The sequence below is a fragment of the Phallusia mammillata genome, chromosome 3 (genome assembly GCF_965637545.1).
Source record: "Phallusia mammillata chromosome 3, kaPhaMamm4.hap1.1, whole genome shotgun sequence".
In the NCBI taxonomy this organism is placed as follows: domain Eukaryota; kingdom Metazoa; phylum Chordata; class Ascidiacea; order Phlebobranchia; family Ascidiidae; genus Phallusia; species Phallusia mammillata.
In genome coordinates this window covers 23,750,100-23,775,110 of record NC_137254.1, presented here as the reverse complement: position 1 = coordinate 23,775,110, position 25,011 = coordinate 23,750,100, and the positions used below count along the sequence as shown (strand labels likewise).

General features: G+C 37.9%; 4 protein-coding genes across 4 annotated transcripts; 1 reads left to right on the top strand and 3 right to left on the bottom strand.

Annotated features, from left to right (window-relative positions):
- Window positions 1-1,006: 1,006 nt before the first annotated feature.
- Window positions 1,007-3,430, bottom strand: LOC145220502 (beta/gamma-crystallin-like). Its single transcript, XM_080087717.1, has 3 exons — window positions 3,372-3,430; window positions 2,264-2,385; window positions 1,007-1,229 (listed from the first exon to the last, which is right to left on the bottom strand). Exons 1-3 carry the CDS (start codon window positions 3,378-3,380, stop codon window positions 1,103-1,105), a joined length of 258 nt encoding a protein of 85 aa, XP_079943843.1. The 5' UTR covers window positions 3,381-3,430; the 3' UTR covers window positions 1,007-1,102.
- A 2,525-nt stretch (window positions 3,431-5,955) lies between these two features.
- LOC145218437 (E3 ubiquitin-protein ligase XIAP-like) lies at window positions 5,956-10,395 on the bottom strand. Its single transcript, XM_080085841.1, has 8 exons — window positions 9,993-10,395; window positions 9,347-9,476; window positions 8,763-9,225; window positions 8,358-8,523; window positions 7,994-8,093; window positions 7,406-7,852; window positions 6,981-7,126; window positions 5,956-6,801 (listed from the first exon to the last, which is right to left on the bottom strand). The coding sequence occupies exons 1-8, from the start codon at window positions 10,162-10,164 to the stop codon at window positions 6,632-6,634; spliced, it is 1,794 nt and encodes a 597-aa protein (XP_079941967.1). The 5' UTR covers window positions 10,165-10,395; the 3' UTR covers window positions 5,956-6,631.
- Window positions 10,396-15,288: 4,893 nt separating this feature from the next.
- Window positions 15,289-17,984, bottom strand: LOC145219859 (interleukin-1 receptor-associated kinase 4-like). The gene is made up of 6 exons (XM_080087167.1): window positions 17,536-17,984; window positions 17,005-17,261; window positions 16,782-16,928; window positions 16,479-16,556; window positions 15,928-16,008; window positions 15,289-15,353 (listed from the first exon to the last, which is right to left on the bottom strand). The coding sequence occupies exons 1-6, from the start codon at window positions 17,982-17,984 to the stop codon at window positions 15,289-15,291; spliced, it is 1,077 nt and encodes a 358-aa protein (XP_079943293.1).
- A 1,998-nt stretch (window positions 17,985-19,982) lies between these two features.
- On the top strand, window positions 19,983-20,865 carry LOC145219858 (uncharacterized). Its single transcript, XM_080087166.1, has 2 exons — window positions 19,983-20,140; window positions 20,388-20,865. The coding sequence occupies exons 1-2, from the start codon at window positions 19,983-19,985 to the stop codon at window positions 20,863-20,865; spliced, it is 636 nt and encodes a 211-aa protein (XP_079943292.1).
- The last annotated feature ends 4,146 nt before the right edge of the window (window positions 20,866-25,011 follow it).

Here is a 25,011-nt window from a genome sequence, read left to right as displayed (position 1 = left end):
TTTTAAGTTACTACACTATGAAAACTACCAAATACACCTGTTAATAATTTCATGGAATCCGATGCAATATGTTTCATGATGTGATAGCTATCACTTTGCTTGAACTGGTCCCAAGATCAATAATATAATAATTTTAGAGCGTTTGTTGTTTATTCAGTTTTAAGATTCAAACCCAGACCGTGATAAACGCCCTTATCGTGACATTAGAATCATAAAACGTTATCTAAGTCACTCAGGGAGTAAGAAATTCCGGAAAAGCAAGTAATACCACGTCTAGTCATTTAGAACGAACAACGAGACGATTAATACCGAAATACTAATTAATCAGAATGCCCCCTTCAAACCGTTATTTCTTCCGTGTTTTGCAGCATTGGGGTACGTGTGTTGTCGTGCAGATTTTTGCAAAATTTTATCGTTTAAAAGATTTGAGTGCATATTGCTTTAAAGACATTTTAAGTTGAATTGAAAGCAAAAAAATGAACTTTTGTAAACAACCACAACATACGACAATATTGCTTACAGCTCCGACTATATATTGGTGATAGTTAACCGCCTGGTTGCAGTAAATTTATTTTTGAACAAAGTATAACGCATTGATCTTGTGCAAGTAGTTGAACGAATGGTCTTAGAGTTTAGAGTTATAGACCATATTTAGAAATAAAAACCGATCACGGTTCCCACTTGGTAATCTGCAAGGCTATAAAAAATTACCAAAGCGCGTTGCCCAAAGTGATTTTCAAATTGTCAACAAAGTTTTAAATAAAACTCATCTTACTTTCAAAATAGTTATATGTTAATTACCTTACTAGTATCATAGTAACAATAAAAAACTGGTAAACGATTAGAGAAATTTTAAGAAAAAACTTCACCGCTGGTAAAGCTCATATTATGACGAAAAAGTAAAAATATTTCTTTTTGCAATCTGTTTTGTCAGAAAAACTGTTTTTGGACTGCAACATTTTATCTTAGTAAACAAATCACATTTAATGCAAATTTTATTGACTTTGGTACGGAAGTCGAAAGGCAAATTCAGCAAAGTGATAACCAATTGACGCTACATGTTTAATTAATATACAGTTATATGGTGGACTGTTTCTTCTCTTTAATCGGTGGGTTTCGCCGACGAGATTTCGTCATTTTTGCCGCCCCAAGCGTCCCAGGTTGGGTATTCCCCTGGTGCAAGATCGTACCCCGGTTCACCATAGTTTACATGATCGTAGACGGTCCAGCTGCACAAAATGGAAATAAGGGTTAAGAATGCTAAACAACGATTTTCGAACCTTTGCTTTTTATCAGCCCCCTTTTTGCCACCAAAATAATACTTTTCGGGCCGATGCTGTTTATCTAATGAATACTATTTTCCTATAAATTGAAGTACAGTCGAATACGAAACCATTCAATCAAATGTTCAAATATGATGTGCAATTCATTTTGCAAGGTTTTTAACGATTTTGTGTTTGGCGACAATCGCGTTGTTGAGTTGCTTAGAACATTGTGTTTGTTTTACATTCTTGATATATTGGTGTTGATCTATTGCGTTTTTCAGGAACTGATGATGCCATTATTAGGCGAAATATATATTCCTACTTTCTAATTTACTGACTGATTCTGTTGGCAGTTGAGACAGTCCTCTCAAATTTCGAGTCATTTTGTGAAGGTGCGAAAGGTGTCCGCCGTCAGGTTTCACTAATAATATTTAAATCGGGCTACGTCTTCAATGCATTAGGAGTTGCACGGTTTTAGTTGATCAATTTTAAATATTCTGTTGTCTATCAACAAAATTTTATAGACACTTAGTTGTAAACTCATTATTGGACTGCACGAGCTTTGGAATGACGTCAATCGATAGTAGTGTGGCCACATTTTGCATCGTGACTCTGGTAATGCCTCTATATAAGCCGTGATAGTGCCCACATATCATTGAAGCGATAGTAAAGTCAATAATTCGGCAATTCATGCTGGGTAGGGCTTATTGATTATTCAAAGCATTTTAACAGCGCCTATAGTTCGAGCCACGCCTATCACTAATCACGTGAATATACTTGAAGCAGACATTCAATGTTTATGGTTTTCGTATGTCCTGCTTAAATTATATTTTATTTGGAAAGTTTTAAATGTTTTTTTACAATTATAATTGGTAAAGAGTTTGCTGCATTGTGTTGATATAAACAGACATTTTGAAATCTATGTTTTCCGGCCAACTAGAGTCTTGGTTTTGGTGTGCGATCTTTTCAAATACGAGCTGAATACTTTATTGTCTTACTTTCCTCCTTCAACCTTGATCGACGAAACTTTGTCGTTGAAACCGTGGTCACCGAGTTTCGCGCAGGCCGCAGTGAGCTCGAGCTTCTCCCCCTTAAAGTTTGCATGCTCGTAAAGAATAATCTGAAAAAAACATTACTCTTGTATTTTGCTGTATTGCAACAAAAAATGCGGGGAAAGATAATAGGGTATGTACAGCCACAATTGCTGCACACCTCAGTTTATATGCATGTTTTCGTTGAATCGTTTGGTAAAGTTATATTGCTATATCAATTTCTCTTTGTTTTACGTATAAGTTTACTACAGTAAGAGTACAAAGCTGTTTTGTGTGCGAAAAATGATTTTAAACTTCCTTGGACCAGCCATGTGCCTTGATTTGTGCCAAGTGTCAAACTACTATGTTTCTTTAAACATTTATTTGCACTTGTCAAACCGGTTCAGTAGTTTGTTGGACCCTAATACCGCATCAAGCGATTGTTTCTCAATACGTTCTTTCATGTCAATCACTCATTGAACCGTCCTTGGGGCTGTAAAGCCGGAACTTTGCGCTTCGTTCTCGGCCAATTGTTCCCAATTTAAGTCGCGCGGTCACAGTCTGCCTGCATAGTGACCTTTGAAAAGATCGCATATACATCATACTCGTACTGAAAAGACTCCAAAATCTCATGTGAAATTTCATGTACCAAAAGCGTCTGATGTCGGTTCTCATTTGCGCAAAAATATGAGTTTTATCCTAAGTCAACTTCACAAGCGGCAATTTCATAGGAGAATTGAAGTTTAAAAGTTTTTAATTTATTGTCAATTTGCTTTGGGTGTTAAGGACATAAACCACTTTTTGTAGGTAAGAAGCTTTTTGCAAGACAATTAAAGCACGTTCAGTTTTAAGTTGTCTTGCTTGTTGATATAATTAATGTCGCAAACTGTGAATGGCAAGACAGGTCATTCTATTTGGTACCATACATTATTTGCGTTTTAACATTCATTTAGTTTACCTGCCACCCAAATGAAAATATACGTACGTCATAAAGTTATTCCTATATGCTTGTTTTATGTTAACATAAAGATTCATATACATCTTTACAAAAACATACACATGTGTTTTTCCTTACCTTTGACATGACTTGGTCTTCGTTATCTTCTGATTTAGTTGTACAACTACTACCGGGACAACAACTGCGACACAAAGAATTAAAGCAATTGCGACAAAAACTCATTGCTCAAATCAGATATAACAACTGAGTCTGTCGATGCGTTAAAGGAACTACCGCCTCTCAAATCAATTTATTTGTTTATGACATCCAACGATTTAACTATCTAACAAAATTAGTGAAATAAAATCGTGATGCCCATCCCTGAAAGACCTTACTTTAACACGTTTATGTCTTTGCACGAATTATTGATTATCACGAACTTTGTTTGCTATTTTTTACATATGACTTTTTCTAATGCCGTTCTGCCTCTCCTGAACCTGATTTTATCACTATCTGAATCGGTGGGAATATTTTTCCGATGGTGCTGGCGAAGTAAAGAGAAAAAATGAGGTCTCAATATTTTACCATTATCCAGCGTTCAAAGGCCTTCCCACACAAATCTAGAAATATTAGAATTTTTGGCCTATTTTGAAGTTGCAAAACTGTTATGAACTCGTTTGGAAGTTCACTGTCATTCACTGAGGAACGCCATACTTGGTGGTGGCGTTAAGAGGAGGTCATTATTAATTCATGAAATTTTCAACTGACAGCCTTTTAATCCCCATCGCGTGTAGAACATCGACGCCGTTGCCCAACTAATCTTTTTTATTTATTATGAAAAGATATAGCTCGGAGCTTGTGCAAAGCAATGTGCTTTTAGGTGAAAGACAGCCCCCGTGAGCAATGATTCATTGACATGATAGGTTTTCGACGGAACAAAAAATGTTGCTAATTCGCGCATCGCCGCTCGCTAACATATCAGCAACAGTTTCTATGGCGTTGCATAATTTTTTTTGCCCAAACTCCGCAACATTTCGATTATTTAAAAATAGATTTTTTCTCCATTGCGAATTGTGTGGTCATAATTTTTTCTTTGCTTTTGTTTACGTTCAAAGAAATCATATCAATTACGACATTCTAAACCTGGCGCATTTCTTAACTTAAAGCATCTGACAATACATTCAACAGTAAACACACTATCCATTTTTCTACCCATTTAAAATCCTAATTTCATGCCTTACAAGCTTTGGTCCCAAAAACGGTCCCAAAACATTGGTCCCAAAAACGAGCGCAAAGATACATTTCTATCACGACTAATCCCAGTTAGTATCATGCTGCAGATTCCTACCAGTGTGTGCTTAAATTTATGCGATATATCCTGCCCTAACATGACCGTTTGCCAATAGATTTAGATGCAAATCGCTGTGGTTTATCACGACAGTCTACGTTTAAGGGTAGGATGATTGTAAATGTTATTTAAAAAGCCACGGTCTTCGGTACGACAGTTGACGTAATGTCTGAATTTGTCGGCGAGCAAAGTACAACAAGATTACAGCGCTTTTCACCTTTTTCGGTCAAGTCCTTGTTTCCTCCCAGGTGGAAAAATTTCAAAAATTTTGAACAAAGAAAAAGACGCGCGCCGGGCGTGAATTCCCAAGAGAGTTAAAATGAGTTTTATCTAAATAATTCGATTCGCTACGCGTGATAGCTTTTCTCTTGAGCTGTTGCTCAGATAAGCAATAGTTTTTCAGCCACCAATCAAAACCGTCTTGTGGCGATTTACAAACTATCAAAATGAGTACAGTAGCAAGCTTCAAATAATGATTATTTAATACACAGTAGCCTATGCGTATAATGATTGGAAATAGGCTACGCTTACTAAATGTCTAGCAGAAGTTTCTTGGTTAAAATTAATCAAAGAGCTGATTCAAAAACGCACACGGAAACAGTAACAAATATTGCCCGGAAACCAAAACTTTACCACGATTGTAACAATTTCGCGCAAGAAGGTTTCAACGAAATCCTAAAATAATTGGTAAAAATTGCACACTTTCTTCTGCACGGATATGTCAACTTTGTTGACCAATAGTTCAAGTTGTTCAAGGAAACTTCAAGCCTAATTCATGTTAAGTATTCGTTAAAAGTCCAGATATCGGAAGATACATGGCTTGTTAGCTATATTCCAAGGATATATCCTTGATTTTTGTTTGAAATCTCGGTGAAAAAGCCAACACGTGATATCCTAACATAACCCGAGTTTAACACAAGTAAAATCATACATGATATTGGGATAACACACGGAAAAAGTTTGCCTGGGCTTTTAATGCATTTTTAATGTTCTTTTGTACCGGGAAAATTAGATTTGCCACCAATTACTTTCGTTCACAAGAGTTAGCTGTTTCTTAACACATCGGCGCATTGAAGATATAAAGCTGTTACACTACTGACGCTTTGTTATAAAGTTTAGTATTACAACAGATATTTTGAGTTAATCAGATTAAGCCCCAGTGCTTTACCAACTTTTTCTTGATCTTTTTACAAACGCTTACACAATAAACATTTGGTAGACTTTAAAGTATTTTAATACTTGTTAATCCACAACCAACCGAATTAGGTGCAAAACATTAAAAAACCTACCAAAAGTAGCTGCATAGGGGGGAATACTGTACAATTTGTACATTTTTTTAGTCTTTTCAAAATGTAAAAAATATTGAGATGTATATAGATTAAACAGTATATTCAAACTGCATGTGCAGATCAAACACGGGCAAGTTGGTCAAGGCAACAACGATTGTTAAAATATCATAGCTGAACACATGACAAAAATCTCTGGGTTAATGAGACACTTGCTATATTAGGTTAATTCGGTATGTCTAAATCAGGTAAAAAATTTCTTCGTTTTTCCCCATGCAAAATCAAACAAATACATAAAAAATCCCAACACATAAAGCTTCATCAACAAAGAGCACATTTTATTGTAACCAAAGGCTGCTGTTTAAGATTGTAGCGTGCATAAAACATATAAGACTATAATGCAATCAACAACTGCTCAGTATATGAAAGTAAGCATTGAGCAAGTAACAAATGGCCAGTTAGCAAATGCACAGTATACAATAAATGTTTGTGGATCTATAAACGAAAAGTTTTGAAGGCGTAAAAACATGACGACTGAAAATGACCATTCTATTTGCACAATGCATTGAGTATACGAAAATATGTTTTTATATGTCTACGCACACATATTCATTCTGGAAAAAGCTATCAGCCGTTTGCTAACGAATTTAGAGTGAAAGCATATAATTTTAATCGTGAAAAGACATTTCAGGCGGCATTTGAGTGTGCAAATCCTAAATAAAATTCAATGCTTAACTCCATATACTACACTGTTATTAAAGCAACTACGGTCGTGCCTCTATTCTATTCGTAATTGGTTGCTGACATGTTGGACAAATCTGACGATGGTTTCCGCAATTGGTGCAAGTATTGTAGTGCCCACAAGGGATAAATACCATACGTCGTGGTTGAAGATTACAGATATGACATAAACCGCGGTCCTCTACTTCTCTTGCTGAAATAGAATGAAACTTAATTGGAAAAAGTTTAAATCTTAAGACTGATATAACAATAAACTTCAGATATTGTGGAAAATCAAACTTGTTCATTGGTCTAGTAATTTTTACCACAGACAAGCCAAACGTTTACTGTAGTCAATTCAACGGGTTCGGCAAAGTTTTTGTTACGACTTACATGTAAATATAACCTCCGGCCCTGATTGTACTTCGGGTATAGAACTTGGTTGTTCGCTCTCTGACGACCTAACTCGATCCAGTTCCACCAAATCGTCCACCATGTCTGTCACCGTTGTGTACATACTACCAACGGTCTCCAAACGTCTGTAATAATAACTATGGAAATGACGCATATTATGCAACTTCGTGATTTAATGTTTTATTTGTTCCCACATTGGTTGCGTTATTTTGTAATTGTTGTAGTGAATCACTGGTAAAAAACTTTTTTCTAAACAACTATAACAAAAAAACGATTGGATCAGATAAGGTGTACAAGACAAATAGTCTTCCTTTATTTAGTGCTGTGTTATCATGTCAACATACACCACAATGTTGTTGTGATAATCAGTTTGTACACGGTTTTATTGCGGTGTTTTCTATTACCTTTGTATAACTTGCTCCATGTCGTCGAGCGAGAACCCAAGCATCGAAACCTGTTGTACAATCCCTCCCCTCATAGCTTCTTGAACGGCGGTTCTACTTCTCCTGCTTGACCCTCTAGTTGTTGTGGTTGTAGATGTTTGGCCGTAAGCACTTGGTGTCGTAGTGTGTGAACTCATACTTATGTTAACTCCGGGAGCTCTATAAATGGTACTGTAGCTGCCGTCTGGGTTGCGGGTTTCCCGACGTTCCCAAGCGGGCTGTGGGTGGATATCAAAGTCTGGAGGTGGTGAAGAAGGTTGATATATTCCACTTTCTTGGTTTCTACGTGTATTATAGTCTCTAGAACCCCCTGTTCCACCCGAAATGTTCCTTCTCGGCATTGATGAGTTTTCTCTATTAATTCGCTGAACATATTCTGTGCCCTTTTTCTGAAGTAAATATTCACATCTGCAACAAAACCAATAAACACTGCTTTACAATCTGAAACCAACAGCAAGGCTACTCTACTGTATATGTACATTTCGTTTACAATAAGTTATTGTCGCTAGTAGGTTCACGTTTAATTGTTTTTTAATCACTAAAACTTACACTGGATGATACTTTGCATGTTCCACAAAAGGATCGTCGTTAAATTCCCAGTTTTCCAAACCTCCACCGCAATACCAGCACACGGTTTCGTCGTTTGGCCCTAAAAAAGACATCATTTATAGCTTTAGATCTAAGTAATAACCACGTAAATGTTTCCAGAGCCTTAAAATCTTAACAAATGCCCTATAATTTTCAATCGTGCCAGTAAAATTACCAACAGCACAATCGACTGATCGGCCTGTCCTGCACGTTGACATGTGCTTTTCAGTGTTCTATGTTCGTTTATTACAGTTTTATTATTTATTAAATCCGAGCCCTTCGGTTATCTATTCTCTTTTATTAGTTTTATTTTTTTGGCACTTACCAACATAAAACATTCCCGCTTCTGCGATGTCTCTCGGTGAACATTGGGTATGAAATGGCCTCCAACCACGACCAAAAGTACGGACTCTGTCGTTTACATTTCTCATGTGCGGGTGACGTGGATTTAAACATGGGAATTGGGCTTCTCTTCGCCTCTCATCTGGGGTCTGTAAATCAAGACGATCAGTAAATTAAATGAATTACATTGCGTGTATTTATGTGTTCAGAAAATCTCTAAACCATTCAAAAGCCGCATTTAGTATTGCATTTTGGTTTCGGTCATATAGTACCACATTTATCAAAACCTTCAATTATTGTGTTAATCGTTTGCACCGCAGCTATCAGAATGACTGGTCAATTTTACACGCTTGTGCCATCCTGTATGGTTGTATGACAAATATCTTACCCTCAAGTCAACGCTTCTCGTAGACACGTAACTCCCATGACTTGACTCTTGATAACTTCTCGGACTTTCTTCTCCCCTGCTAAAAATAGTTTCCCTTCGATCTCGGGGTGATCGTTCAGGTCTTTCATACTCCCTTCGTTCCCTTCTAAACGTTGGTTCTTCCTCTGTTGATGTTCTATTTCGCGGCTGCACTTCTTCCATACGACTTCTTGGCCTTCCGACGCGATTCGGTTCCGTTCGATTGTCTCTATTCTGTACTGGTGACCTGTTGTTATTTCGTTCACCTCGTAATCGGTGGAGAGTAGCCCTGGCTGTCGTAACTGAGGCACTTGTTCGTCCGCGATTGCCCGGGATCTCGCGAGGAATGTTTCGGTTCGGGTTACCATTAGCAAAGTCACAAGTCGCAAGGTGTCGGTAAAGAGACGGGTCTTCGCGATTCGTGAAATCGTGCCGAACATGACAACTGCAACAAAACAAGTTTTTAATCGTTCCAGTTAATTTACTTTGTTATCAAAGACAAATTCCTATCGTTTTCGTTTTTTATCTCGTTTAACATGTTTTTGTTGTCAAAACCCTAACCTTACCTAAAACACTCAACGCGACGTAACCGAGGATCATAGAAAAATCCGCATCTTGCGAGAATTGAGCCTTCCAATCCCTCCATTGCATCCTCGAATGTTGAAATCCTGTATTCTTCATCATGGTAGGGCAATTCTAAGTACAACGACATAACCCATTGTAGTAATCAAGCCTACGTTTATCAAAGCTGTTTCACCATTGCCTACGTGATTTATTGCAGGTGCCGTTCTATGTTATGGCGTCATAGATGACCTCAATAAAGCCAAATTAGTGCAACAATATCAGAAAACCATTGCAAAACAATACGTAAATCCAATTAAGGTAGCATCAAATTAAGACATGACAAAACTGATTTATGTTACCATTATATTTCAATTGTTTAGGCAATCTTTTAATAATTTGTTTTGATTGGGGGAACAATAGGTAGGTAGTTGGGCTCAAACGTAGCAATACAATTAACCCTATGCTAATGAACTTATCGATAATTAGAAAGTAGGGATTTACTGTTGAGCAAAATAATGGCAAACAAAAATAAACTAGCCCCCACAAAAAAACCAATTTTATTTTTTTTATGTCAAATCATTTTTACGTCATTTACACGTCAAATCATACAAGAGCCGGGTTTTCACTTTTCTGTAAAGCTAGTAATACCTGGATCCGTGCTTGGATCCGATTCCGTATGAGAGAGTGAAGCGGGGTACAAACTCGACAGATGAAACGAACTCAGATTTGACAGAATGTCCGGCTCTGGAGAAGGTCCTAAGCCGACTGAAGGAAGAAAGGTCTCAGAACCGTGACGACTAAGTGAGGCCAGACTCATCATTACTTACACGCACTTCTGGATGTACCCGTTCGTTTTGATCAGTTTTGTTAAACATATAAAATCCCATACCTGTTACTGCGGATAAAATGTTTTGTTTGGTATTTTTGTAAATTTGCCCTGATCAGAATATAACTGACTTTTGTAAACGTAAAATCCCATACCTGTACTACAGAGATAAATATACTGCCTTCCTCTAAAATCGACTACCGTCTCTAAAATCGCTAATAACGTCGAAAAAAGGATTTTAGTGTTAAACAGTTGTATCTGCTAAGGTTTTAGCTCGCGGTCATTGGTAACGTTTTTTACTGTAGTACTAAAACCAAACGCATAACTCTCAAACAAAACAACGATAAGTTTTACCCCAAATATCTTTTTTTCGTATACTCTCCTGGTTTTAGGGCCTATATCGGGTAATGCCTGCTAGGTTGCGACAACAATCTTGTCGTTAGGTCTTTCCCTCGCCTGTTTCCCTTATCAGGTAATTTATAATCATGCTTTTTCCCCCAGCAGAAGTAACCAAAACTTAAGTTTCGCTTTCGGCTTACTTGATAGGTTTTCTATTCAAGTCTGCTTTGTCAAAACTATTGGTTTTGCTCGTTTACATACTTGCGCTGTTCAAACTACTGACACAAACTTTTACGTGACTTCACACTATAATTCTTCCAATTAAATAAGAACGCAAAATATGCGATGTCACGGAAATTTCACAACATTGCCCTGGCTAAAGTTTTGAAAGTGCCGTTTCATGCAATGGTGCAATCTGATTGGCGCGCGCCTATTTTTGAAATTGCGGTCCCACCAAAAGTTAAGTCGTTTTTTGCCTTAACGTATTTCCATTATGCTTTCTCTTGTCTATTTCTAATTCCCAAGTTTTCCGATTCCAATAACGTGTACAACCTTCGAGGAGTGCTTTTTCATCTCCTATTTTGTTTTACAATGGAGTATTGATACCAGATTCTAAACTTTTCTAGCATGACTGTGTGTATTTAGGGCAGGGGTCCGGATTTTTTGTACCGACACGAAATTACACCATTGGTGTTTGCGACAAGAAAGTCTCATGTTTGTGAGTCGCTACTGACTACAAACAAAGCAATACGAATTTATATGTATGAATCAGCTTCTGACGTCATTGCGGTATGTGGGATTTGAGTCATGCATTTTATAGTTGCTGTACTGTAACGACGTAAACACCACAAATCAAGAAGTATTCTAGATTGCGCCACCTATTTCAATGTAAAATACTGTTTACTTTCGTTTTGATGGGCTCAAGTAAAAACAACGCACTTCTGCTGTGTGGCTGGCACCCTATTGAGATGGATTTTCGGGAACCGAAATTTATGAAAAAAACTATCTTAGCTACAATAGTTCGACCAAAACGAAACTGTTTTGTTCTCGGTCTGTTATTGACTATTGCTCTTATCTGCTAAACAAGCATTGTGTCATTGTTATTTTTCGATTCTGCTACTTCTGATAATAATTAAAGAAATAACTTTTCATACAAGTAAACTTATTTATACACAAAAGTGTACTCGTTTGTACTTAACTTGCATTTGTACAAACTACAAACGAAGACTTAAGTTGGCCTATGATTTTTGTGTTTAACTGATGTATTAACTCTGTGTGAAATAAGTTCTGAACTGACACACACAATTCAGCTGAACTAATACAAGTAATTAAAATGGCGGCCAGATAATTCAGTTGCTTGTCATACCAAGCAATACTAACAAAAGCCAGACCAACGCGACAGCGCAATTTCTACAGGCAGGATACAAAATTTTCGGGGAAGTACCTTGGTATATTCCCCCACTGGTGCTGACTGTGACAAGCACAACCACGCGCTGCTATTACCACGTAGACACAAGCCTTTACATTCCCTTTTGGGTAAAACGGGTTTTATTGCGGGGATCTCTGTTGATGTGTATGGAAATGAGTCATGCAGAAACGCTTTATAACTTATTCATAGTATGATTGCGTGTGGGTCTTTTATCAAATATATTACCTGATGGTCATTATAGGTACTGACAACAAACCAAATACACAAACTTGTTCAACTCTATCTGGCAAGATAGCTATAAATATAATAGCCCTTTTACAGAGTGTAAAGTCAGCCCCGAATCAAGCTATTTAAAAAAAAAAACTAAGCCTGAGTCCGGCCTGAATTACAACCCTTGATTTTCCGCAATCGTGAGCCAGAGGTGATTTATACGAGCCATGACATTTCGCATGCCATATATTTTGCCATCAATCTGTTTCAGCAACTCCTTGTTCGTACAAAATACTTGGTACACCTCACGACAGCTCAGGTCTGGGTTTACTTTTACCTGTAGCGGGGATTTTGGCTGTCCTTTCACGAAGTTTGTTACTTGTAATCGTTAAAAATAAGACAAAATAAGGTCAAAAACAAGGACTCAGGTCAAAAACGAGGACATTTCTTAGAAATAAGAACAATAAACTTTGCCCCCCTTAGAAATAAGGACGGTATGGCAACCCTGTCTATAATGAATCTGGTACCGTTGTTTAGTAGGATTTATGTTCTTAGTAAGGTTTGGATTTGGATAATCTAATAAAAGTACATTAAGACGACTATGAAACGACAGATCCAAAAGCAGCCTATACACCAACATAACAAACTGTTTGAGCTCATTTACTTGCTTTTAGATACTTTTGTTAAATCCGAACAATATTTTTTGTTGATCCAAAAAACACTGTTTTTATTTTATTACCTGGCTATCAAATGTTCGGTGTATGTTTGCATAGTTTGACCTGTGACATTCAGTAAAGTGCAAGTAATGTTGACCAACACGCTCAACCGAACTGATGGAAAGTTACAACGAATTTGGGAAAGTATACGGGACTTTTTGCGGTAGCAATTATTATGGCCAACTATTTATAAGTTATTAGGCACAAAAATGCGAGAGCGGAAAACATGTTTTAACGATCATAGTTAACAAAACAATCGAATCGAAGAATTCGGCATTCAATTTTCAAAATAACTAAAACTACAAATTATATTTGTACAGATAACGTTTTTACATATTTTACATCAAGGTATAAATCGGTAAATTTTCCTTTAAAAAATCTTTTACGTTTGTTTGTTAAGGGATATTATACTTTCTTCATTTTAACAGAGCATTTTTGTCTTATTTGGAAAAACTTAATGTCACAATTAACAGTCCAATTGTAACCCAACGAGGTGTAGGTTACAGTGAATGGATATTCTAAATGTTTAACAACCACCTCACTAGCTTTTTGCACACATACAACGAAAATGACTAATAAAAGAAAGCAATAAAAGATTTTCCGATATCCACACATCTGTTTCATCCCTGCAAAAAATGTTGATTAACTTTTTTGTTGACATACAGTATCAAAATTAGTTTAACCAACTTACTTTGTTTTACTGAAGGTGCGCTTTTAAAATCCTGAACCAATGCATCTAATAAAATATAGAGAAAAATATTTAAACGCTGAACGGCACCTAGTTGATTTAGTCAAACTATGTAGTGAAACGCCTTGTGTGAAAGGTTGCTGTAAAAACAAACTTGCATTGATCGTTAGAAAACATATATGTTTGTTTCTAGCAACGCGATATCCTGATATTGTCGTTCGTCAACTGTACGTCAAAGAATAATATTTCCATTGTGGTGTATAGTAGAGATGTACCGAATATTCGGTTTGCCGAATTTATTCGGCCGAATCGATCATTTTTGCAAAGATTCGGTTTCGGCCGAATAATTTCTTGCGATTCGGCCGAAACCGAATCTTTTACGAACACAAATTTAAAGCATTAAACGTGTCTTTTCTGCTTATTAAGGTCCACGCAATCTTTCAAAAGCCCAAACATAACGAAAATTGCGTCAATGTTTATCTTTTTCAACACATTATCGTTTTTCCCACGGTAGTCAAAAAAATTAGTAATTCATTGGCAGGTTGCCAATCATGCTTAAGGCAATTTTAAACCCCACAGAACTGAAATAAGGACGAAACACAACTATTTTGCACTGGCTGCCAGGTAGATAAACATTTTTTTCACGTCAAACGCGTAGCGTACGACTTCGCGTGACGTCATAAATGATTCGGTTGATTCGGCCGAATTTATTCGGCAAAACCGCCGAATATTCGGTTTCGGCCGAATCGAAATTTCGCCGATTCGGTACATCACTAGTGTATAGCATAGTAACATGGGTGGTTGGGGCGTAACAGGCTCAGACTAAACTCGTTGTGAAGGGACAACGTAGCTACCATAATGCCAAATTATAAACATGCGTCGTTGAGTAAACTGAATGACAACCAAATATTGTTTACCTATTTTAGAAAACACCCATTACAAATGACATTTACCTGAAGGCATTTGCAAGGTGTGCTCCAGTGACGTTGATTGGGTACTTAATTCTTCTTCGATTGTTAAATTTACTTGTCCACCTGCATTAAATACTAAGGTTAATTTGCAGTTTTGAATAGTGGATTGATAAGTGCCCTACTTCTTCAAGCCTTGTGTAAAAGTCGGTTTTTATACACTCCACCACTTTAAAATTCTAGATTTTAGTGTATGTCGTGTCTCAGGATTGCTTAAACTCGGGCCTCGGGATAGCCTAAACGCGTGTTTAAAATGAACGGATGTTCAACCTATACCACGAACTATTTAAACAGTTTGGTTAAAGGCCTTGTGTGAAAGGTTGGTGTAAAATAAACTTGCGGCATTGGTCGTCTTAAAACATATCGCTATTATAAGCAACACAAAATCCTGATATTGTCGCTCCTAAACCGTGCAATATTGAATTGTATATATGCTGCTGGCGCAAAGTATTGTGTTTGTAGCACGGGTGGTGGGGTTGTAAAATGCTCAGACTAAACTCTTTGCAAAGGGCCTATTTTCAACTAACTAGACCCATAGATACTAAATCACAAATATGCTTTGATGAGCATCTGAATGAAAACCAAATGTTGTTTACTTTTTGGGCATAAAATTTTGAATTTACCTGAAGGTGTTCGCAAGTTGTTGTCCGCCGGTGTTGAGGGGATACTTGATTCTTTTTCGAAAATTACATTTACTTGTCCACCTGCATTAAATACTGAGGTTAATTTGCAGTTTTGAAGTTAAAGGATGGGAAGGCCATCCTGAAGTTAAAGGATGGAAAGGCCAGCAAGCGATCCTACGGGTTGTGGTTTACTCGTGTATTGTTTCAGACCTGCATAACAAACGATTATTTGAGATGAATACCACATAAACACTATTTTATCGGTTCTGGACAAGTGGCCTTGTATATAAACGGTTGTCTGAAAACGTATCTGCCTGATTATTAGCAACGCGATATCCTGACATTGTCGTTCGTCAACCGTACGATTGCGCAATCTATAGTGATGGGGACGTATCACGCTCTGACTTTACTTTTTGCAAAGGACCTTTTCTCAACGAAGTAGTCCCACAGAGGTTATGTTTTTTGAGCAAACTGAATGACAATCAAATATGATTTACTTAATTTACAAAACGATACAGAGCCGTAAGTCGGGCTTAGGTATCATAAACGGGGTTAATTCGAGACTGTTTTTACATTCGATGATGAACGTCCTAGCTCAGTAGCTGTTTGCTGGACTTAGCCTAATGCCCTAAGACCCCAAAACGTGTCTATTAACTCTTATTGTCCTATGTGCATGTTTTCTTTATTATAGGCCTGTCAAACAAACTTTCGAGTTTAATATGGGCTCGTAAAATCGGCCAGATTCGGGCTCTGGCTCGGTCTCACCAATTTTAAATGAATTTACCTAAAGGTAGTTGCAAGCAGTTCTCTGGTGGCGTTGCTGAGGTACTTGACTTTTCTTCATCTCTTAAATTTGCTTGTCCACCTGAAAATGTTGAGAGTTATTTGCAGATTTGAATTCTGCAAGTATATGTCCTACGCTACGGGTTGTGAGTTACTTTTTATAGCTTACTTATGTATTGTCCCCGCTGTGTGAATATATTGATGGTATGGGATGGATACCAGTTGTTGTACGGGCGTTGTATTATATGCCCCCAAAATCTAACTGTTCCCTGCTTTAAAGTTAAACGGATGTTTTCACACTACCTACTTGGGCCTACCACAAGCTATTTATACAGTTCTGGACAAAGGCCTTGTGAAAACATTGCTGTAAAACAAACTTGCGGCATTGTTCGTCTGAAAACATATCTAAGTTACCTGATTATTAGCAACATGGTACCTTTACTTTGCCCTTCGTTAACCGTCACAAATATGCTCTTTTTATTAAACGACCATTCAATATTGCTTATTTTTTTACAACGAAAAATCAATTTACCAATTTAAAATGGAATTTACCTGTGAGTAGTTGCAAGCTGTTCTCTGGAGATGGTGGGTTACTTAACTCTTCTTCGAAAGTTAAATTTATTTGTCCGCCTGAAATAATATGGAAGTTAATATGCAATTCGAAGAGTGAAGTTATAGGGGACAGCATATAGCCTACGAGTTTAAGCTTATTTTATAAGCTAACTCATAAATTATCTCAGCCGTATATACTACATACGTAGCTATTCGGTATCTAGAATGAATGCCGCTTGTTATAAGAGCGGTGCTATTTAATACCCTAAAAATATTTTATTTACACCTGGCAACAGATCTCACCGTGGCTTGCTTCTTTAAAGTTCCTTCCGAAATCACCAAGACAAGCATTTCTTGTCAAAGAATATTTTTGTGCATCTAGCCCTTCAGAAACGCTGTTCATTTCTGATTTATTAAACGAATCAGATACTTCAGCAAGCACCTTAACAACTGAAAAACAAGTTTCGTTTTTAAATATCGTAGTTCGTAAAGGCTGATTACTTGTTTAGTGTAAATAACTGCCTACCGGTTTGCATTGAAGGTCGGGCTTCTGGAGCTTTACTGAGGCACATATTCATTGCCTTTTCCAGAGCACAAATTATGGTCAAGTCCTTTGCTTCACCAATTTGTTGCTTTACGCTTTTTTGTTGCTTTACGCTCTCAACCCAAGCCATGTCTGGTACCTTACCCTCGCGAATGTGGTAATTAAGAACGTAGTCAGGTCTGTTTACATTTTCAAATGCCAGTGTCCTGGTCAAAATTTCGTAGAGCACAATTCCATAACTGCAAAAGAACACAAAATCCTGCAAAATTTAGCAAATGGAAATCCGAAATCTCTTCAGAACCTGAGCGGTAGTGCCCTTTCCTCTTGACGTGTTTTAATAATACAGTTTTACGATACGTAAATTATGTTGTAGAGATAAAATAAGTTAGCTTATTATTAATACGAAAGTGAACGGTGAGTAAAAGTTAAAAATGTCTCATTTATCGTTTATCTTCGGCGGTTATACAATTATTGACCCGAGTTACCAAACAATATGGCACCAACTCGTATTACCTGTAACAATCCATTTGTGGTGTTCTCTGCTTGCACGGGTCTTTTAAAAATTCTGGAGCCGCATACCGCATAGTGTGCTGCGTCGTAGGTTGGACATGGAATGACCCAGTTGTAAGGCATTTAGCCGACCTTTGTACATTTGTTGCTCCCAAATCTCCCAGCCTTGCACACCAGTCGAGGGAAATAAAAACATTTTGTGACTTAATGTCTCCATGCACAAATGCGCGCTTAGGGTCATGTTCATGCAAATAAACAAGGCCCTTAGCAATGTCAAGTGCAAGTTTGCCCCGTAAGGACCATGGAATTTGCGGATACTTATCCTTGTTTGTTAGGAGATCTTCCAAGTTTCCTCGTTCCTCTAAGGAAAAAATCATGCCAATATAGTCGCCCCACGTTACCAGGCCATGAAATTGCGTGATGTTTTTGTGATGAAGTCTTGCATTTACCATTGCCTCTCTTTCAATTCTGCGGCGTCACAGAGACATTGTGTTTTAGTTTTTTGCAATCGTTAAATACTGCTACACACAACTTACTTGCTAATAACATTTTTACCGGTTTGCTCAACTGCTGGCAGACGTTTTATTGCTATTAGACCATATTCTTTGTGCCAACATCTCCGAACTTCACCAATTCCGCCGCATCCTAAATAATCCGACGAGTCGAAACTTGTCAAAAATTCAGAAGCGTCGTGCCATTTACAAAAGTCGGTTTTCATACACTCCGCCATTTAAAATCCTGAAATTTAGTGCATTTCAAGTCTCAGGATTGCCTAAACTCGGGCCTCGGTATAACCTAAACGCGAGTTTTAAACGGATGTTCAGCCTACCTCGAACTATTTAAACAGTTTAGTCAAAGGCCTTGTGTGAAAGGTTGCTGTAAAACACACATGCGGCATTGTTAGCAACGCGATATCCTGACAAAGTCTCTCGGCAAACATATGATATTGAATTGTATTTTGATGACGCATTGTATTGTGTAGTAGCGCAGGTGGTGGGGGCGTATCACACTCGGACGTCTGGATGCCTGATTATTAGCAACGCGATATCCTGACATTGTCGTACGTCAACTTTGCGATATTGAATTATATTTTGGTTGCGCAATGTATTGTGTATTGGCACGGGTGGTGGGGGCGTAACATGCTCAAACTAAACTCTTCATGAAGGGACTTTTTCAATAAAGCAGTCCCAAAGAGACCAAATCATAAATATGCTTTCAGTTTGTAACAAAACATTTTTTCTGCAAAATTACGTGCTTGTACAACTTTCTAACTAAATATATTTTAGACCGTTTCGTCCGCCAAACAAAAGCATTAGACTCAAACAAGAAAGGAAAACGACAAAATCAAGCACTTGTTTATGGAACAAAATGTTTTTACCGCACACATGTAATAATTGTTAAAGATGTTGAACTGGAAAGCAATGGTTTCGGTAATATTATTTGTAGAGAAATGATTCGTGACATAAGTTAACCCAAAGTTACTGATATTTGTTCTTAGACTCGGATAAAACTCTGCAACAAGTCAACTACACCTATAATTGCAGCAAGTCACTTTTTCACCCTGCCATGTTTCGCTTGTTTGGTTTTGTCCTATTAAGATGTTTTGACGGTCACCAAGCGTTTAAATTTTTCTTTCTTTTAAATTTAAGCTTCATTGCTCCTAACTTAAACGTATTTTGCTTTTAATTCAACTGTGCTGCTTTGTGGGAGCGTCCTGATGAAAGCATTAAAGCTGTATTAAAAAGTTCCTGCAAGTACAAGTTGGTTTACCATGGAAATTCAGCAATGACAAAACCTGCGATCAACGAGCAGTATTTATCAATTTTCGTTTTTTTTTCTGTGTATAAACAGAAGGAAAGACGCACACTCCTTTGTGTTAATGGTGTAGCGATTGAAAATACACTTTCTTGTAAACAACTCTAATTGAAAATAGCAGGTATTGAGCTACACTAAAGCTAAATATTATCCAGCGCGAGAGACACATAAGTTAGGGAATAATCATTGAGTATAAACCCTTTAGGTGCTTTACAGATTTTACCCTGTGCTTTAGTCTGGGCTTTAGTCTGCGTTTTATAACTGTAGTTAAATATCTTTTATTGTTAGTTTTTAGGGGCACAAAATGTTGTTAAACAAATAGCACGTATGGAAAGGTGTATTAAAATGTTTGGTTTAACTTACTCTCTACCATTTTAAAGCTTGAAGCTGTGTTTTTTTACAATCGTCAGGAGCTTTCGATTATTTCGGTGATATTTGCTAAGACAAATATTTAAATGGTTCTCCAAACTAGACGCACTGGTGCGTGACTTGTTCTAGTCGCGTTTTAGTAAAAAAAGAAAGTTTTCATCACAGGCAAACTCTTTAGAGCCGATGGGTTGTTTAGTGTTTGATTAGTGTGTTAGCATAGCCGATGGCTACAGTTTCACCTGAGTAAGAGTTCATGTCAAATCACCATGGAAACTACGTGTGGAAAGATTTTCGATGCAACTCAGTTTGTAACAAGCAGTGATACCAGCTGGTTCTTGGGTTGTGGTGGTTGTGGAGAGGCAAGAAAATGTTTGCACGATGGAAAACCTGTAGTTGTAAAGCGGTTGACTCACAAGAATGAAAGGTACAGTGTTTTATGACGGTTTAGCAGTTCTATCAAAAAAAGGTCAAAAAATACAGGTTTAATTTGTGCCCATCAGTGTTGCCAAGTCAAATTCTCAAAGAGTTTGCTTGACAAAACTAGCACAACCAGCAGTATCAAACGGCACTCAATATAATTTGAAAAATCGCTTTAGCAATACTCTATGTGCGTTGTGCTGAGAAATTGCTTTGTCATCCCTTGCTTTATTGTTCCTTGTTTTACGTCGCAGTGAGTCAAGATTACAACGGGAACTGAAAATCCACAGCCGTATTCAGAATTCACCTCATGTTGTAAAACTATACGGTCTTGTCAAGTGGCTTGGTTTTACTGCTCTTGTGCTGGAATACGTATCAAGAGGAAACTTTTTGGATATTTTAACAAATGAGAAAAAGTACAAGATTTTACCTTGGGGCGTAAGACTGAACATTTTATGCAACATTGCCGACGCTTTGATCCATTTGCACGAGAACTGTGGCAACCGAGAGTTTATTCATGGGGATGTGAAATCAGAGAACGTTTTAATAACCGAAGACTTTTCGGGTAAGTTATCCGATTTCGGAGCCACGAATACAAGAAAACGTGCTGAGACCAACTACGACTCTATGGGCGTGAAACGAACAACCCAGAGAACATCATTGTACACGGCACCCGAATTGCTAAAAGATAGCAACCAAGACCGAACAGTGGAAATAGATGTTTACAGGTAAATAGTGTAAAGATGGTGTACAGTTGTTTGTACGGTTTCTAGGCAAACCTAGACAAGCAAATCAACAGCACGCCATGTCGAAGAGCAAACAACTTAAGTAAAGGGAAAGACTTTTTGTCCGATACTTATTGTCGCTGCGCTCATTTACATACAATGTGTTACAGCTTTGGATGCCTCATATACGACACTATTACAAGAATACAAGTGTTCAGTGATGCAGACCGTCCCGGCTTCGTCGTAGAATTAAGCATACAGAAGGGTGTAAAGCCGAACGATGAACGCATTGAAAGCGTCCGAATAAAACTTCAAACCGACAAGGAACGTTCTGTGTTTCAACAGTTAGTGGAAATCTATGAACAGTGCTTGAATTTGGAACCCAATAATCGACCCAATCTTTGTGAAAGTAAGGGCTTTTAGATCTGTCAGTTGTTGCGCTTAGTAAAAACTACGAGTAAATTCCTTTGTCCCATCTACAGTACGCCAACAACTACAAAGACTCTGCGACCACTATGGACAGGATATCATCCAGCAGGAAAAAATCTCGTTGCAACAACGACATCCAGTAAAAAATAGTATGATCAAACCGAACAACCAAGCCTTTCTGTGTGATTTTAAAAGCTCTTTCAGAGAGATTGACACTCCAGGTATATAGCCAGTTGCAAAGAAGTTGTAAAAGCGAACGAATGATTTAAGTTAAAACACTAAAGATTCACCCTGATGGCATAAGAGGTGAAACACGTCTTATCAATCGCAACTGAGGTTTTACGTGTGATCGTTAAACAGTGTGAATCTAAGATAGTTGCTGGATCTTTTCCTTTATTGTTTTTGCTTCACCAACCCATGTGTTGTTTTTACTTTTGATAGTTTCTGGCTTTACAAACCCAAATTTCCAATCAGAAGATCATACACTTGAAAATCAACCCACTGTAAACGATACAGGTATAAATTCCATGATATGTTTGAAACATGCGTTTAAGTCAAACTTTGTGTTGTTTGTTCACAGTTTGTCCAAAACGTCCGTCCAAAGACAAGAATCGTGGCGATGAGGCGCAATTACTTACAGGGCGAGGGTCAGTACCCGTTAAAAAGCAAAACAGTGGATCACCGCCTATCGACACACGTTCCTCAATTCATGGTATTTACACCAACGTTATGCTCGATTTATCACACACATATCTTGAGTGCGGTCATGCGCTACCTTTCTGTTTACGTCTATCTTTACGTTTCTTTAGATCCACATCCAAGTTCAGACAATCAACCGGAGGATCCTTTTTCATCCACAAATGATACTGAATGTTCAATATATGATTTATTTTTTAATCTTCGACGCTTGTGCTGCTGTAAGTGTTGCCCAAGGATGCAAGATGAATCAACAGTTTTGCCCAAACCTCTTCCATAATGATTTCCTCCTTTAAATCTGACATAGCACACCTTCCAGATACATAAATTGCCAGGCCGATGATTTTTGTCCAGTGGTCGCTGCATGGGCTGACCCTGTTTATGAATGTATGTTGATACTTCCTGAGACATTTTCCTAGGCGATAAGTGTCGGACAGTCTTTCCGAAGGTACTATGCACTATTCTTTTGTGTGCCACTTTTCCTCCACACTGCGCTTTCACGTGATGGCTGGTAGCCATGTTTTGATTAAAGCCTATTTTGCTACAATTACGAAATCCGAAATTTGCTGCAATATATTGAATTTTTGAAATGGAAGTGACGTCGTATATACTAACGTATATACGGTTCTTTTGAATATTTTGGCTCTATGTCTTCTGTTAGTTAACGGATATGTTTACCTGCCGCTCAAAATCTTACTTGATTCAGCCGTAAATTTGATTGGTGCAACCCAAACAACATTAACACGCAGTGTTATTATGAAGGTAAATGCTTTGTATGGAAGTTTATACGAAAACAATTGCCTTGAAACGTATTTTGTTGCCTTATTCTGTATTAGATTACAGTCTACAAAGTTAAGAAACGTGATCTTACAAAGAAGATCACACAGCTTACCACCACAGGTTCCTTCTACAATTTTGCTGACTTATCACTTCCATATTAACCTACACCAAATGCAGGCAAATCGTACAAGCAGCAGATGTAGCACTGACTTGGGTTTATTTTAGCTTTAGTATATCTTCTTGCGTACTAAACGCCTTACTTCGTTGGCAGGTTGCCTGATTCTTTCCGCTACACGTAATGCTTGGTAGGGGTATATGATCACAGATAAGGTTCTTAAATTGATCCTGCCGAGGAAAAAGTTTTTTTTTGTCTTGTAAATATGACGCATAGTTGTAAAAACTTGTATGGTATCTCTCTTGTATACTATTTATTTACATGGATTTCTTGCTTAAAATCTCAATAATTTCCTACCTTCAAGTAATCATACAGCCGTCACGTTTTTTTATAAGTTACATTTCATCCCAAAATCGATTTTTAAACTCATCTTTGCATGTTTCAGCACAACAAAAACTGTGACGTTGTTTATTGCTATTTTGTAAATGTTTGATTGAGTTAGAAAAATGAAATTACATTGCCATTTACGGAATAAGCGTAGAGATATTTTTCCAATGTGGTTGCTAAACGGTTAGTGACCGCTTGGGTGATCCTCGTATTCACGTCTACATGCACGACAAGTCACTTGCAAGTGTTCACAGGGTACCATTATGCTAGGTCCAGCTCTTAGGTTGCATATGTTGCATCTCACTTCTTCCTCTCGTACAACTGCGTGGAAAGAAGGAAGAGACCCTAAATACCGAAAAAGTCGCGATTGTTATTTATTCGGATAAAACGCACATTGTATTTTTTTAGTTCATATCACAGCCCCGGCAATTTGTGCTGGGGAAATGTTGTGATAAAACTGGACACTACATTGAATCATACTTGACTGTCTTGGCAGATCTGAAATATCTGGTCTGGCAATAATTCTTCTGTTGATTTCGGAATCACATGTACTGCACTGAGTTAGTTGATTCCCGCATTCTTCGCAGGTGTTATAATGACCGCAAGGAATAAAGACTATACTTCGGGGTCGTGTCATGCAGAGTTGGCACAAACCTCTGTCTTCTGATTCTCCTACTGAAAAAAACAACAACTTTTTATATAACCTTAGCTGGTGCAGTTGTATTATTTTGTGCCTTATGTTGTCTTGCAACATGTCAAAAGCAAACAAATTAGACTTAGCAGGACATACTGTACCTGGTTGTATAGAGGGGCCTTGTGCGTTCCCCGCTGTCTGCGTATGATCCAGTAGCACAAGATCGTCAACCATGTCCGTCACCGTCGTATACATACGTCCGACGGTTCTCAAACGTCTGCAATGACACATGTTTTATGTTTTGCCAAGAAACGCATTTGTTTCAACACAACAAACATGTGGTGCTCTACCCGGTGTATTTGATTAAGAACGGTACGCAAATAACGACGAGGGACGGGTCAGATACGAAAAGCATATCGTACCAATGTATGGGTAGGCAAGTAACTGACTCATTTTAGGTCGTTCGTTTGGTCGGTTTAAAATGTCAAATGTGACTTTTTCCGACAATGACGTCGCTGCTTTTTCTGCGTTTACCAGGTTGACTGTTACATCCGTAATTGTGGTCACTTGCACAATCTATCACTCGTCGCTGCAGATGCACTATAATCGATGGTTGAACCAGGAGCGCGCCCCCAGCACATATTTATAGTTGACTGCAATGTGAGGTTTCACTGAAAACCTGGTTGAAGAGCGCTAACGTGGACAAAAAAAACAGTAACGAATTGCTTAGCACTATGATGGGAAATGCGAGTGTAGGCTCCAGCAATAAATTGCTGATCTTAACCAAGCTTAGAAAACCCCATTATAAGTCGCTACTTACTGTTTAATTAATAGCCAATCAAATTATGTGATAAACTAGCTGCGAACGATGCATAAAAATGCATTGCATTAACTTTCGATTTCTTCCTCCATGTCGTCTACCAAGAACCCAATCCCCGTAACCAGTTGTACAATCTCTCCCCTCATAGCTTCCTGTACAGCAGTTCTAGTGCTTCTGTTCCACCCTCTAGTTGTTGTGGTTGTAGTTGTTTGGTATATTCCACTCTCTTGGTTTCCACGTGTGTTTCTAACACTTACTGATCCGCCCAAAATATTCCTTCTCGACATTGATG

Coding starts and splice junctions, on each gene's coding strand:
- LOC145218437 (XM_080085841.1), bottom strand. CDS start 10,164: ATGATGAGTCTGGCCTCACTTAGTCGTCACGGTTCTGAGACCTTTCTT. Junction 9,477..9,992: donor GGATCCAAGCACGGATCCAG/GTATTACTAGCT, acceptor CGTTGTACTTAG/AATTGCCCTACCATGATGAA. Junction 8,094..8,357: donor AGCGGGAATGTTTTATGTTG/GTAAGTGCCAAA, acceptor TGTCTTTTTTAG/GGCCAAACGACGAAACCGTG.
- LOC145219858 (XM_080087166.1), top strand. CDS start 19,983: ATGGAAACTACGTGTGGAAAGATTTTCGATGCAACTCAGTTTGTAACA. Junction 20,141..20,387: donor TTGACTCACAAGAATGAAAG/GTACAGTGTTTT, acceptor TTTACGTCGCAG/TGAGTCAAGATTACAACGGG.
- LOC145219859 (XM_080087167.1), bottom strand. CDS start 17,984: ATGGTAAATGCAAGACTTCATCACAAAAACATCACGCAATTTCATGGC. Junction 16,557..16,781: donor CTTTAAAGAAGCAAGCCACG/GTGAGATCTGTT, acceptor ATATTATTTCAG/GCGGACAAATAAATTTAACT. Junction 15,354..15,927: donor CTGCTTGCAACTACCTTTAG/GTAAATTCATTT, acceptor TTTGTTATGCAG/GTCTGAAACAATACACGAGT.
- LOC145220502 (XM_080087717.1), bottom strand. Junction 1,230..2,263: donor ATCAAGGTTGAAGGAGGAAA/GTAAGACAATAA, acceptor CATTTTGTGCAG/CTGGACCGTCTACGATCATG.